Genomic DNA, 15,438 nt, shown 5'->3' with positions numbered 1-15,438 from the left:
ATGCTAGGCAGAGAATTGTCGTGCATGAGGTGATTCTGACAGGAAATGATAAAATTTGAGGCAGGACGGTAGTGTAGTGGTTAGCACAACACCTTACAGTACCAGCGAGCCAGGTTCAATTACTGCCGCTGCCTGTAAGGAGTTTGTATATTCTCCCCATGACTGTGCGTGTTTCCTCTTGGTGCTCACAGTCCAAAGACATACCAGTTGGTGGGTTAATCGGTCATTGTAAATTGCCCCGTAATGAGGCTAATTTTAAATTGGGGGATTGCTGGCCAGTGCGGTTGGAAGGGCCTGTTCTGCACTGTATCTCAATAAATAGTGGTGGTGGGTAGCAGGTGGAAGGATTGATCAGCCTTGCTGCTTGGTGAAGTCTCTGCCTTTGACTCCGCCTGTTCTGTTGTGAACGCTGTGCAGCTTCCACCACCTTCATGGCAGTGAAGCAGCCAGTCGGTGAACAGGAAATAAAAGTGAGTTTGTCTAAGAATTCAACGAGCTGTATTTGTGGAGCTTTTGGTTGACTGAAATCCCTGACTCGAAACTTTGAAACATTATCTAAGGATTTAAAACTGGCACAGTTACTGGAGCTGGAGGAACCACTGCATCTCTGTGTGCTGCTATTTTACATAATACGAAAACTGCAAGGAACGCATGAACTGAACGGCAGAAGGCCAACTTTTCCAAGAACACAAGCAAAATGGGAGTTTTTTTTTCAGAGTGGTTATCAGTGGGTAGTGGTGTCCCACAAGGTTCAATTCTAGAGCAAGCTCTGCTCACTGCATAGACGTGGAAACAGATCAAGAGGGAGTGGTATTGAGTCTGCAAGATAAACAGTCCCTTTGAAGACCAAATGCCGATGCAAACTGATATTGATAAGACCTGAAAATCTGCTGAAACTGCATTTCATTCTAGCTGTTCGTCATTCTTTAGTTTTTAATCAGCAGCATGTTCCTGAAATTCAATGCCACGTATAGACAATAGAACATAAATAGTATAGCACCGGAACAGGTCCAGCCTACACTGTTCTGCTGAAGCTAATGATGTCCAGTTTTGCTGATCGTTTCCTGCTTTCACATAGTCCGTACACCTATTCTTCACACATTCGTGTAATTGTTGATGACACAACCAAGAAAGCTCACCAATCTCTCTACTTCCTCAGGAGGCTGGAAACATTCGGCATGTCCCCGTCGGCTCTTACCGATTCTTAACTGAAGGGCCATCGAAAGCATTATGCCTGGATGCATAACGGCAAGGTGTGGCAACTGCTCTGCACATGGCCGAGCTCAGCTCAGCACAGGAGCAAGCCTCCCTTCAATGGACTCTGTCTACACTTCCGTCAGGAGCAGAGTTAAAAGGACTCTCAGAGCTTGCAGGAGGTTACACTGTCAAAGACTCTGCCCATGTTGGACATTCTCTCTTCTCCCCTTTCCCAGCAGGCAGAACATACAAAAGACTAAAAGTTCACATCAGCAGGCTCAAGGACAGCTTCTACCCTGCTGTTATAAGACTATTGAACAGTTCCCTAGTACGATAAGGTGGACTGTCGACTCACCGCCTACTTTGTTATTAACTACCTGCGCTGCACTTCCTCTGTAACTGTAACACTTTATTCTGCATTCTGTTAATGTTTTCCCTTGTACTGCAGTACTGTGCAAACGTCTTGGGTACGTGCGGTGTATATATAGCTAGGGTGCCTAAGACTGTTGCACAGTACTGTGTTTGCCAACATGGAGCAGAGAGCGAGTTTATAAATCTGGCAGGATGTTGGGAATGGTGAGGGTGGAGTGCCTCAGGAGGGGTGTGGGACAGCTGGCAGAGAAGGAGTGCCAGGGGTTGGGTATGGCACGGGTGCAGACGCACCCATCCCTGAGACACCACTCAGGGTCATTTGATTCCAGACATTTGGTTTATTGATCATTACAGAATGTGTCTCTGGTGCTTCCCACTCCCCTCCCCTCTCCCTTCCCCTTTTCCCAACCATGATTCCCCTCTCCCTGCCCCCTTCCCATGCTCAGTCCACAATAGAGACCTGTATCAGAATCAGGTTTATCATCACTCAGATATGTCATGAAATTTGTTATTTCTCTGAGGCAGCAGTACAGTGCAATACATACAATCACTACAGTACTGTGCAGAAGTCTTAGGCACCCTAGCTATATCTAAGTGTCTCAGACCATATTGTACCTTAATGTACTGTGTATGAAGTGATCTGTATCGATGGTCTGCAAAACAGGGTCTTTCACTGCACCTCAGTACATTTGTCAATAATAAACCAATTTAGATTGTGCAGTATATATCCCAGAAACGAGACAAGGAACTGATAATGTGGTTCAGTCATATTGGCTGGTCACCAGGGAGAGGTCCCGTTCTACTGAGTGACATCACCTCTGACAGTATGACATTCAACGTCAAAGTTAATTTTATTGTCACCTGCACAAGTTCATATCGCTGGCCAGTGGTGTAGTGGATTCCACACTGGACTTCGAGGCAAGTGCTCCTGGGTTCGAATCCAGCCGGCTCCTTGTACACTTTCCATCCCTGTTGGGCTGAGCGTCGAGCTAGCAACTCAGCCTTGTAAAAAACAGACAGCAATGCTAAAGAAAGGGCAAAGTTGGCACAAGGTACAGAGAGAAAAACAATGACAGGTGCAGTGAAAAGCTTACCAGCAGCATCACAGGCACAGAGCATCAGAAGAAAATACAAATTAAATTATACGCAGTTTTTTAGGAGAAAGAACACAATTCGAGCAAATAAAAGCCTATTATTGTGCAAAGTGATCAAACTGATCATAGTGTTGCCAAACAGTAGTGATTAGGGTTGGTTCAAGGACTGAATGGTTGCTGATCTTGAACCTGGTGGTGTGGGATTTGAAGCTACTGTACCTCCTGTATCTGTGAGAAGATGGCATGGCCCGGATGGTGGGGATTTTGATGATGGACATGGCTTCTGGAGGCAGAGTCTCCTATGGGTACGGTAGGGAGGGATGCTTTGTGATGTTTTGGGCTGAGAGCACTTCTGTGCAGTTTCTTGTGTTCCTGAATTCACCTCTGACAGTGAAGCACTCAAGGGGATGGCAATATATAAACTTACAACAGTACCGTGCTTGTCTTCGGCACTCTAGCTACATACAAGGGGTGATTGATAAGTTCATGCCCTAAGGTAGAAGGAGATGAGTTATACAGCTCTTATTACATGCACATGCAGTTTAAAAATGCAGAAAGTTTGAAGTTAATAACATCTCCTTCTACTTTAGGCCACAAACTTATCAATCACCCATGCTGTGGACCACTTCTGGAGGTCCAAGACACCGACTTCTACAAAGAAGGGATCCGTATGCTCCATGACCGCTGGACTAAGTGTGTAAATGTAGGAAAAATAAATGTGCAAGGTTTTCTAAAATTGACTCCTTCTACCTTGGGCCGCAAACTTATCAATCACCCCTCGTAAAAGTGTGAAGACCTTTGCACAGCACTGGACCTCAATGAACTGTTTATGAAGTGATCTGTATGGATAGTTTGCAAAACAGGGTTTTTCACTGCATGACAATAGTAATTGACAGCAAATACCCAGCATTCAGCCCAGCAGATGACCATGGGGTCACGAAGCCAGGCATTACCTCAACACTGTAGCCAGGGCAACGTTCGGGATTAGTTTGGGCTCTGGGTTGGAGGTCAAGTGGACAGGGAAGTGGTTGGGAGAATGACCTTCAGTAATATTTTTTTTCTCTTTACAGCTCCAGAGGTTCTCGGTCCCGAGAAGTATGACAAATCCTGTGACATGTGGTCGTTGGGTGTCATCATGTATATTCTGTAAGTTCCACGTAGACACGGCTCCACAACAGTGGACAGCAGCTCTTGAATGAAAGAGGGGCCAGTGAGAAACTTACTTAATAAAGCAATGTTTCCTTCAGAGCAAAGCTGAAACTTGGGTTGTGTGATAATGTGGCACAAACCTTTTAACATACCTTTATCAAGTTTATCTACCCACTGCTTCCGAGTGGCAATTTTTCAAACCCAACATCAAGCAGTGAACTATGGTGTTGCCTCTGAGAGTTGTGAGCTCCCAGATCTGCTCCCATCACACTTTGCACTGTTGGCACCCCACTGCACAGTGTGTTCCCAAACTATGACTAGTTTTTACAAGCTCAGGGGGAAAACAACAAGGAGCCTCTTCAAAGAAGGAACGCCAATCTCGATAACTCTCAAAGTTTATTATTAATGTGCAGGCTGAAGAGGCAACAGTTGCTGGAATTGAGAGCAACAAATAATCTGCTGGAGGAAGTCAATGGGTTGAGCAGCTTCTGCGGTGGGCAGAGGAACCGCCAACACTGATGCAGGGATTCGGCCCAACACAGTGAGAATTCCCTCTCCCCACAGATGCTTCTCAAATATTGAAAGAGTGGATGTAGAGAAGCTGTTTCCAATAGACCTAGGACCTAGAATCCAAGACCAGTGAGCACAACAACAGAATTAGAGGGGCATCCCTTTAGAATAGAGATGAGGAGGAATTTCTTTAGCCTGAGGATGGTGAATCTGTATAATCCATTGCCACAGATGGCTGTGAAGGCCAAGTCATTGGGAATGTTTAGAGTGGAGGATGATAGGTTCTTGATAAGTAAGGGTGTCAAAAGGTACATGGAGAAGGCAGGTGATTGGGACTGGGAGGAAAATTGGATCAGCCATGATGAAATGGTGGAGCAGACTTGATGGGCTAAATGGCCTAATTCTGCTCCTATATCTTATGGTCTTCTCGCAAGCCTCCGCATTCTTCCTGTAATGGGGCAATCAGAACTGAATGCAATGTTACAGATGTGGCCCAACTGGAGTTTTATAAATCTGCAACATAACTCCCCAAAACTTGAACTCATTGTCTAACTGATAAAGGCAATCATAACCATGCCATTCACCCATGACTTTGTGGGCTTTTTCCAGATACTGTGATCTCCTCCTGCATACCAACGATGTGCAGTTAGGGTTAGTGAACTGTGGGCGTGCTACGTTGATGCTGGAAGTGTGGTGACATTTGCCTAGCACAGTCCTCTCCGATTTGATGTGACGCAAATAATGTATGTTTCAAAGTTTTGATGCACACCTGGCAAACAAAGCTAATCTTTTATCTTTAATCTTCACCCCTCCATCATAGTTAAAAGGCAGTCAATTCTGTCTTGAGTTTGCCTTTGATAGTAGCTGTCAAAGCTTGGAATATTCGGCAGGACAGGCGGCATCCATGGAGAGGAACGCCAAGTTAATGCTTGGTCAATAACCAAAAGCTGAAAGTACATCTATTATCAAAGTTTGTACATGATATACAACCTTGAGTTTCATCTCCTTAGAGGCAGCCACTAAACAAAGAAACCCCCCAATAGATCTGATTAAAAGACTGTCAAACACCCAGTGAGCAGAAAAAACAGCAAATCATGCAAACAACAAAAGGAAGCAAATGACTAAAGTTCATGAAAGTGAGTCCTCGGCCTGTCATCACCTCAGCTGGCCCAGTAGCTCGTTAGCTGCAGGACACGGCCCCAATTCAGCACAGAGACGAATAAACCTCATGGAGCCACGAGCTGAATCAGCTCATTCTGGGCCTCTTTCCTCGCCATTCACTAGCACACAGCTTTTGGCTCTGGGCACTTGGTCTGTGAGTGAATTAATACGTATTTTAAATTTTCTGCAGCCTTAGAAATGTGCCAGATTATGTCAACTAATCAGAATTTCAATTTGAAACACAGGATGTGCGTCATTAACAGATGATTAAACATTTGTGGTGCCTTCAATGCTGTTATATTCCTGAGAATTCATAAATAAGTGCTGCTTTTGAAATTGTCATTTTGATGGTGTTACCTATCGGTGTTCCATCTCGGGCAAGTGGCAGTGAAAATCACTGACTTTTCTTGCACTCTGACTTTGAAGTTTTGATTTTGCACTTGCACTGAAAAGTTCACAGTTGAATCAAAACTTAACAAGAACGTATGAAAAAGACAACCGCAAAATTACACCGTATCCCTGGAATACAGGGTCACCCACCAGGGTACCTGCTTCCTCCCCCCCACAATTCATGTGTCATATTTGATCTATCACACTCTTGTAAGCAAGATGATCAAGGTTCAAGTTTATGTGTTGGTTGAAACAGAGAACAGTCTCAATGTCATTTCAGTTTGATAACAGCACTTGCCGTTTCCCATCGTCAGAAACAAAATGTCATTGTGACCTTTGTAGTACTTGAGACCAGTAAAAAAGCAGGCGAAGACGCAACTCAAGCACTGGCTGCAAACCTGGTCCCTGCTACACTGTCTCTTGAGCGGTTATTGAGAATATTGAAATTAAAGGCCTGCGATGGTGTAGCGTCACCTATGACCCCAGGACATCCCAAAGGGTTTTTCAACAACCAATGACACATTTCTGAAGTCTGTTTTCTCACGGGTGGGGGGAAACAGAAACGAAAACAAAACGGCTGAACTGCGGTGATTGATTACACTGGACAACATGTTTTTTTCATAAGTGCTGCTTCCTCAGAAATATTTCTTTTGCTTGAAGCTGAACACAAATATAATTTCAGACGACTTATATCACATAAGAATTCAGAGAAACAAGAGATTAACATTTTTTTAATATAATGCATTCAGTTGCATAACGGTGCAGATACTTTGCGATAGTTCGACTAAGCTAAAACTCATTTGTTGATGACTTTCATTTGTACTCAGTGTCTGAGGTTTCTCACTTAAGTGTCCAACAATAATCAGCCAGTATTGAGGGATTCCAGTTGCCCTGATACCATTCCTCCATGACTGAATTGTCCTGGTGAGACCTTTCACTGTGCTTGTCACTGACAGCGCCAAGGTTAGCAGAGGAGAAATCTAAATGGGAATGCAGAAAGTGACATGCTGCACTTCATGGTTTTGTATGCTTGAAGCATGTTGTCAGCAACACGGACAGAACGCTGGAGGAGCTCAGCTAGCAAAGCAGCATCTGCGGAAAAGAGTAAACAGTCAATGCTTTACTTTGTTCCATAGACGCTGCCAGGCCAGGCTGAGTTCCTCCAGCGTTTTATGTGTGTTGGTTGGATTTTCTCTCGTTTATGTTGTCAAACAGCTGCAAATGGTTTGGTGCTCTGTAGTTGGGAAGAAAATTTTTAAGAACATACTTGAATGCCTTCCGTGTGATTGTCTCTGGTCTCACTAGACATTCTTCGACTTGATTTGTGGACCAACAAAAATGACTTCCTTAATCTTGCACCAGTTATTCTGACTTGAATTGTGAATTGAGTATCAAGTGTAGGCAATTTCAAAAGAAAAGGTGCACCATAAGGAAATTTCAAGGTGATTTTCATGATCAGTTGTGCAAAATCCATAAGATACACCCAAAAGTGCTCAGGAAACAGGATCTTTGTTGTCCATCGTAATTCATTTATCCGTGTTGTTTGAGAGAGAAGTTCTGCCCAGGGGTCTAAGGTTCCTTCTGTTAGATGCAACTTGGAGACAGCCCCTCCAGCTGATTAACTCCACACACACCATCAACCATCTGTTGCCTCTAATCCTAACCTAGAACATTCAACAGTCCAGCATGATATGGGCTGTGCCAACCCTTTAACATACTCTAATCCTTCCCTCCAAAGTAGACCTCCATTTTCCTTTCAATCATGTGCCTATCTCAGAGTTTCTTAATTGCCTCTACCACCACTCCTGGCAGTGTGTTCTATATACCCAGCTCTCTGGGTAAAGAAAAAAACTATCACTGACTTCTCCCCCTCCTCCCCACCATACTTCCTACCTTAGACAAACTTACGTCTCCTCATATTAGCCATTTCCGCCCTAGGAAAAGTGTCTGACTGTGGGTTCAATCTGTGTTTCTTATCATCTTATACACCTCTATCAAATGAATCCCACATTCCCATCAAACCCCCCCAGATTCCTCAACCTGCCTGCATTCTGTAACCAGAGAATGGTGAATCTGTGGAATTTGTTGCCACAGGAAACTGTGGAGGCTGAGTCGTTAGGTGTATTTAAGGTAGAGGTTGGCAGATTCTTGATTGGTTGGGGCATGAAGGGAGATGGGGAGAAGGCAGGAGATCGGGAATTAGAGAGAAAATGGATCAGCTGTGATGAAATGGGCTGAAACGGCTTAATTCTGCTCCTTTGATCTTATGGTCTAAATTAGAGTGGGCATTTGGCCTACCAACCTGAATGTCTTTGGTACATGGGAAATCCGGAATATCCAGAGGAAATGCAAATTCCATATAGTTAGCACCAGAGGTTTGAAGTGAGGATTGAACTTGAGTCTCTGGAGTTGTGAGATGGCAGCCCACGGTTGTTGACTTAGCACAAGGAATCTTTTATTTCTGCTTGGGAGCTGGGTTGACACCTTAAAGTGATTGCGCTTTTGACAGTACACCATTCCCTTGGTACAGCACTGAAACATTATTCTCTCATTAAAACTAGAATCTCTTGAGTATTCATTGAACATTTGACAGACTCTAAAACACTCACTTTATGCAAATACGTGATAATTATAACCAGCAATCATTCCTAATGCTAGACTGGTTGCACCTTCTACAGATGCTGTTAACCACTTTCATTATAAGAACACTTCCTACTAAAGAAAGAATGTAAACATTACTGTAATACCCTGACCGTAGGCTTGTAATGAGTTAGCTACTATTGTGAACTCAACTATCAGCAACATAACTCTGTGATGTATGGAGATTAACGAAGGAAAGTCTATACCAGTAAATAAATGTCTAGGATGGATATGTATCGGGTAAACACAGAAAAAAACAAAGTTTGAATATTTCTTCGAAGAAAAATAAGACTAGTATGAATACTGACTTCCCCATGCAAGTTTACTGTTTGCCAGGAAGCAATAATTTAGCTCAGACCGGTATAAATGTAGATTGAAATTGTATTGATAAAATATTTTAAGCTATAGCAAACAAAATAAAGAAAAGGGTCTGTTACAAATATGTCAGTCTATAGCGTGCATGTAATCGTTGGAGCTCATTCATTGTTGCATTATCAATCCAGTTTGCTTCACTTTGCTTACTGACGGTACCGAAACGCTTCTGCGTTGAAGAACCAGTCCAAGCAAGCAAAAATAAATAAATGACCAGACAATATCCAGGGCAAAAGGTGTTAAATTTCCAATATTGTATGCTAGCTGATAACTGAAAGTTATCTGCAAATTCTCCATGAGACAATAGGCAGCACAAGGGTTTTCTGACTTCTGTATCTGTCCTTCCAAATTTAGTTCTGGAGTGTTTCAGCATGTTCTTCTATCCTGTTTGTTGTCCATTTCCATTCTTTTTCAAAACTCCTTCAATCCCGTGCTGTCTATAGAAAATGGCTACCTGTTCTTTTCCCGGGCATCTTATTGGCCAAAATGTTACAAGGTAAATCCTGCTGGCTTTTTCAACAAGCCTAGCTTTTTAATGAGTTTTAATTTTATTTTAAACAGCAAAAATGAAATACTCAATTGTTTAATGTAATTAGAAGAGCACTTTTTTCTATTTTTGGATTTGCAGTTTGAGAAGATCAGTAAAAAAATAAAATGACCAACAGCATAACTGTATTAATAAAATAAAGTATGTTTTTAAACCAGAGCATTACATTAATTTTGTTTGTCACGAGTGCTTTGAAACAAACTGAAGTGTGTAATTTGTGTCAAGTCAGATCAGTGAGGATTGTGCTGGCTTGTAACTGTCACCACGTTCCCTGCTCCAGTACAGCATGCCCATCACTTACTAATCCTAACCCCTATGGAATGGGGGAATGTGGGAGGAAACTGGAACATCCGGAGGAAACTCAAATAGTAATGGAAAGAATGCACAAACTCCTTATGACAGCATCAGGAATTGAAGCCCAATCATAGCACTGTAATAGTGTTAGTTTACTGCTGCATGACAGTGCCAAAGAATTCACCGTCCCACAGGGGACACACTCCTTGAATCAAAATAATGGTGGTACTCTAACTGATGGAATCAGTGGACGTTTTAGATGTTTTACTCATTGCTGGAGATGACTTTTGGTTCATTTCGGTTGTTTGGTTGAGAACTGTGTCTGTAACGGCCCTTCTCTCTACCGATACACGCAGGCTATGTGGATATCCTCCATTCTACTCCAACCATGGACTGGCCATCTCTCCTGGAATGAAGAGACGAATCCGAATGGGACAGTATGAGTTTCCAAATCCAGAATGGTCGGAAGTTTCGGAGGAAGGTAGTCCAATTCTCCTAAGCTGTTTTGCTATACCTGCCTTTTACTTCATGTATGAGTGTGTGTGAAGAAGGGTATACAGTTCTACAAGCAAACTTTACTTCTGAAAATAAACTTTGCATACATACACTAATATAACTTAGCAGTATTGTGTTAACTGTTTACTTCACGCAGAATAAAGTCCAGACTTATTTGTTTTAAATGTCTATTATAATTAAAATCTGTATTCCCCATACTCTAGATTGTGTCATGGTGAGACAGGTTTGCGGTACCACTGCACATACTTGCATAAAAACAGTTGCATTTTAGTACGATGTATAGATTCACAGAGTCATGCAGGGAACAGGCCTTTCAGCTCAACTGATCCCCACATCATCTCGAAGGTTGGTGTGTCTGAAGTTTTCAGCAGGGTTTGGGCAACAAACAGGCACAGGAGGAATTCAACGAGTCGAGCAACGTCTATGGAAGGAAAGGAATTGTCGATGCTTTAGGTCGGAATCCATCCCTCACAGACGCTGCTCACTCCACCGAGTTCCTCCAGCAGATTGTTTGTAGCTCCAGGTTTCAGTGTTTGAGGTCCCTCATTCCTCAGTTTAATACGATCTCCCTGACCTGGGTGTGACTGGTGGGGGGGTTTCCCCTGGGGGACATCACATCACTGGGCCTTTGACGCATTTTCCAGACAGAGAATTCATACAGTGTTCCCACCTTCCAGAAGGCAGACTGTGATTGGCATCATACATGTTGACCAGAAAGCCAAATTTGGTCTCTTCTATGTTGGAGAAACCAAATACAGATTGGGTGTCTATTTAGCAGAATAGTTCTGTTCGGTCCCCAAAAGGTGACTGAATACTGTTGGGAAAGCTGCCAGTGTTCAAATTAATGTACGCTTGTGTGTACTTTATAAGTTATGACACCTTTTCTCCATCATTGCAATATTAGGAGCTCTATTTTGAACTAGTTTAGATCTAGATCTTCACACTTTGCCTGAGACTATTGTCAAATTCTCCTTTTTGAACACATTCTGATGTACTCATCGTCATCATTATGTGCCGTGTGGTATGACACGGGCAGTCGTGGTCTTGACCATGATCTTTCCAAATTTTCTACAGACGTGGTTTTTCCATTGCCATTGGCTCGGGGCAGTGTCTTTACAAGATGGGTGACCCCAGCTATTATCAATACTCTTCAGAGATTGCCTGCCTGGCCTCAAGTGGTTGCATAACCAGGACTTGTGATCTGCACCAGTTGCTCATATGACCATCCACCACCTGCTCCCATGGCTTCACGTGACCTGCAGTCTAGCAGAGGGAAAGAGCGCCTTACACCTCCTTTGGCCAAGCCATATCTCCATCCCACAAATTATACATAGTTTTAAACCTTCAGCCGCCTATTACTCATCCAGGGACATTGACCCGCCAAGATCAAAGAGAAATAGTAGCTTAATTTGTCACGTGTACACAGAAGTGTCAAAATCAGTGAAATGCCCCGTTTTCATCAACATCCAATACTGTCCGAGGATGTGCTGGGGGAAGGCCACAGCTGAGACACTAAGATTCAGTTGCAATTCTAACTTCCACTGGGTTTGTTTCTGTGAATTTTTCAGCCAAGCAATTGATCAGACATCTCCTGAAGACCGAGCCAACACAACGGATGACCATCATGGAATTCATGAACCATCCCTGGATTAATGTATGTAGTTCATTGCACATGTGGATTGGAATTGAAACTTCCCCTATCAAAATATGACTTCCCTACACTCATTAATTGGTTCTTATGCTTTCATTTCTTTAGCTTTCTGTTCCATATTTTTCCACCAATTCTTTCCTCTCCAATTTTTAGACCATAAGACCATTGAACATCGCAGCAGATTTAGAGCATTCAGACTATCGAGTCTGCTCTGCCATTCCATCATGGCTGACTTATTATCCCTCTGAGCCCCATTCTCCTGCCTTTTCCTCGTAATCTTTGACACCCTTATTAATCACTGAGCTATCCACCCTCTGCTGCCCTCAGAAGGGTGGCTGGGTCGCGATGCTGTCAGAGGTGTTATCGAAATTCTGAGATTTATGAATCGGAATGTGGTTCTTATTGGCCTCTTTCAATTCTCTGTTTCATGTTCTCGCCCATTCTTTCTTATTGTGGATTGGTGGGCAGGGGGTTTGGGTTAGTTTTTGTTTTTTTGTTAGTTTTTGTGTGAAGGAGGGGTTGGGGGTGTTTGGAGTTTGTGAGTTTCTGTTTTCTTTTTCTTTTCATGCGGGGGGGGGGTGGGTTGATGTCTTTCTTTCAACTACTTATATGGTTTCCTGTACTCTATGGCTATTTGGAGAAGACAAATCTCAGAGTTGTATTCTGCATACGTACCTTGACAACCTTTGAACCTTTGAATCTTTGAAATATACCCAATGACTTGGCCTCCACACATGTCCATGGCAAAGAATTCCACAGATTCACCACCCTCTGGCTAAAGAAATTCCTCATCTCTGTTCTAAAGGAACATAGTTCTATTCTGATGCTGTGCTCTCTGGCCCTAAACTCCACCACTATAGGAAGCATCTTCACCTCGCCTCTCAATATTTGATTAGCTTCACACACACAGGAAATAACTTCAGACTTTCAAAGTGATCTTTGTAGTCTATGGTTTCATCTATTGACGGAAGTTTGTTTTGTTACACTGAATGGGGACTGATTTTGCTGTGTGGTATTTCCAATCTTTAGCAATCGAATCAGGTTCCACAGACACCTCTTCACACCAGCAGAGTCCTGAAGGAAGAGAAGGACCTATGGGAGGAAGTGAAGGTAAAATTGATTTCAGTGTTATTCAAAATCAGAATCATGTTTATTATCACTAACATATGTTGTGAAATCTGTTGTTTTGTGGCAGCAGTACATTGCAAAACATTAAAAAATACAATAAGTTACAATAAGAAATATATTTTAAAAAATAAGTAGTGCAAACAGGGAGCAAAATAGTGAGATTGTGTTAATGGGTTCATGAACTATTCAAAAATCTGATGGTGGATGGGAAGAGCCTTTCCTAATGTTGAAAGTGTAACTTCGGACTCCTGTGCCTCATTTCTGATAGCGTCAATAAGAAGAGGGGATATTCTGGCTAATGGTTTCCATTATGATGGACGTGGACTTTTCTGAGGCATTGCCTTTTGAAGAGGTCCTCAAAGCTGGGGAGGCTAGTGCATGTGATGGAGCTGGGTCTACATACAACCCTCTGCAGCCCGCTGAGAAAATTGACCGTGGGGCAATGCTGGAAATTCTTGTGTGAGGACATTCGTAGAAGTGAGGATTATGTCTTGTGGGTTCAGGGCATGATTCAAAAGGGATGAGTCAGTTCATGTGTCCTATAAGCAGAAAACAATCCGCTCTAGCTTCATCCAAGTACTATCCCCCTAACACTTATTATGAAAGGATAGATAGTAACAGCCATATAACACCTTTTCAGTTCTCCCAAAATACTATGTGCATGTATGAGGTTGGGTGGCGGGGTTGTGGAAGCTAGATCAGAGAAGCTATTTAAAGAGGTAGATAACATTTTTGAATGTTCATGGAACTGAGGGTTGTAGGGAATTGGAACAAAAGAAATGAGACCTGGAGCAGATCAGGCAGAATCAGAATCAGGTTTAATATCACCGGCATGTGTCATGAAATTTGTTGACTTTGCAGCAGCGGTACAAAGCAATACGTAATAATAGAACAAATATGAATTACAGTAATTATATATATGAAATAGTTAAATAAGTAGTACACGAAAAGAAATCAAAAAGTAGTGAGGTAGTGTTCGTGGGTTCAATGCCCATTCAGAAATTGGATAGCGGAGGGGAAGAAGCTGGTCCTGAACCGCTGACTCTGGGCCTTCAGGCTCCTGTACCTCTTCCTTAATGATGGATACCACCTTTTTGAGTTATCGCTCCTTGATGATGCTGTGGACACTACGGAGGCTAGTGCTCATAATGGAGTTGACTAAGTTTACAACTTTCTTCAGCTTACTTGTGTCCTGTGCAGTAGCTCTCTCCACCCCCCCCCCCCCACCCCCACACCATGATACCAGACGGTGGGTGATACAGCCAGGTAAATGTTCTCCACAGCACATCTGTAGAAATTTTCAAGTGTTTTTGGAGACATACCAAACCTCCTCAAACTCTTCCTCTGGCAGTGAGTTCCAGCTATCACCCTCTCTCCATGTAAGGAAAAAAGCTTTCCATTTAAAACCCCTTTAAAATTCCTTCCTCTCACCTTAAACCCATGCCCTCTTGCTTTTGATGCCCCTATCAAGGGCAGACGATTCTGAATATCTACCCTGTTTCTGCCTTATAATTACATTTACCTCTATCAGATCACCCCTCACTCTCCTGCTCTCCAGAGAAAGCAATGCCAGCCTATCCAATCTCTCCTCATATCTGAAGTTCTCCAACCCAGATGTGTGCACTTGTGCACAACGGTAAGAGAATGTTAGTTGCTTACTGCTTGATTAAATAGCGCAAGTAGGAGACAACTCTTGCGTTAACTTGGGTACGGTCGCAGTCTAACCAATGCTATTGCTTCCCATCTGTTCTTCAGTCCTCCTGACAACTTGCCAATTCTCTCTGCATTTTGCTAGATGTATCTCCTCCATACTCTCTTCCAGCACAACCACATGCTGCCTACAGTGTGGCGACCAGAAATCCCCACAATGTTCCTCGTCTCAGCCATAAATAACCAACCCTGTATCCTGGGGTATATGTGTACGTGTCCAGTGGATCGTTTTCCTGCAGGAGACTTCTGTGTCCCACTGTTGCCAGTCAGAGGTAAAGGCTCTGAAACAAACCATGATCCATCCTCTTTCAGCTCTGACACAGAGACCCAGTCCAGAAGAGGCATTGGTTCAAGACTTAAGATTGTTTAATGTCACTTCCACTACACAAGTGTAAAAGAGAACAAAATAATTATTACTCTGGATCTGATGCAGCACAATAAGATAAAAGAACACAATGTAAATGGTATATATAAATAAATAAGATAGCTTGTAGGTTTGCTGGATGTGTGTCCATAAAGTGACTCTAGGCACAGGAGTGTCTGTATATAGGGTGACTGACAGGAAATGGTAAAGTAGTGGCGGTTGGGGAATGTATCAGTTTTGAGGTCTGTTGGTCCGGGTGTGGTTGCTACATAGTCTTCACCCTGATGGGAGTGGGACAAAGTCCACGTGTAGGGTGGGTGGGATGATGAGCAGGGGAGTGGGG

At 43.0% G+C, this 15,438-nt stretch overlaps 1 protein-coding gene across 2 annotated transcripts in view; it reads left to right on the top strand.

The window, feature by feature from the left end:
* LOC132380972 (MAP kinase-activated protein kinase 2) overlaps positions 1–15,438 on the top strand; it is a 196,335-nt gene that overhangs the window by 168,458 nt on the left and 12,439 nt on the right. The window contains exons 6-10 of one of the 2 annotated variants that reach the window (XM_059950011.1): positions 3,734–3,809; positions 10,083–10,207; positions 11,811–11,896; positions 12,923–13,003; positions 14,844–15,003. In XM_059950011.1, the coding sequence (XP_059805994.1) occupies positions 3,734–3,809; positions 10,083–10,207; positions 11,811–11,896; positions 12,923–13,003; positions 14,844–15,003 (528 nt within the window). The remainder of the gene's footprint in view (positions 1–3,733; positions 3,810–10,082; positions 10,208–11,810; positions 11,897–12,922; positions 13,004–14,843; positions 15,004–15,438) is intronic. The other variant, XM_059950012.1, reaches the window with a different exon arrangement.

This window comes from Hypanus sabinus, chromosome 25 (genome assembly GCF_030144855.1).
Source record: "Hypanus sabinus isolate sHypSab1 chromosome 25, sHypSab1.hap1, whole genome shotgun sequence".
NCBI lineage: Eukaryota > Metazoa > Chordata > Chondrichthyes > Myliobatiformes > Dasyatidae > Hypanus > Hypanus sabinus.
The sequence above is the reverse complement of the archived record's forward strand: the minus strand, read 5'-3'. Positions and strand labels throughout refer to the sequence as shown.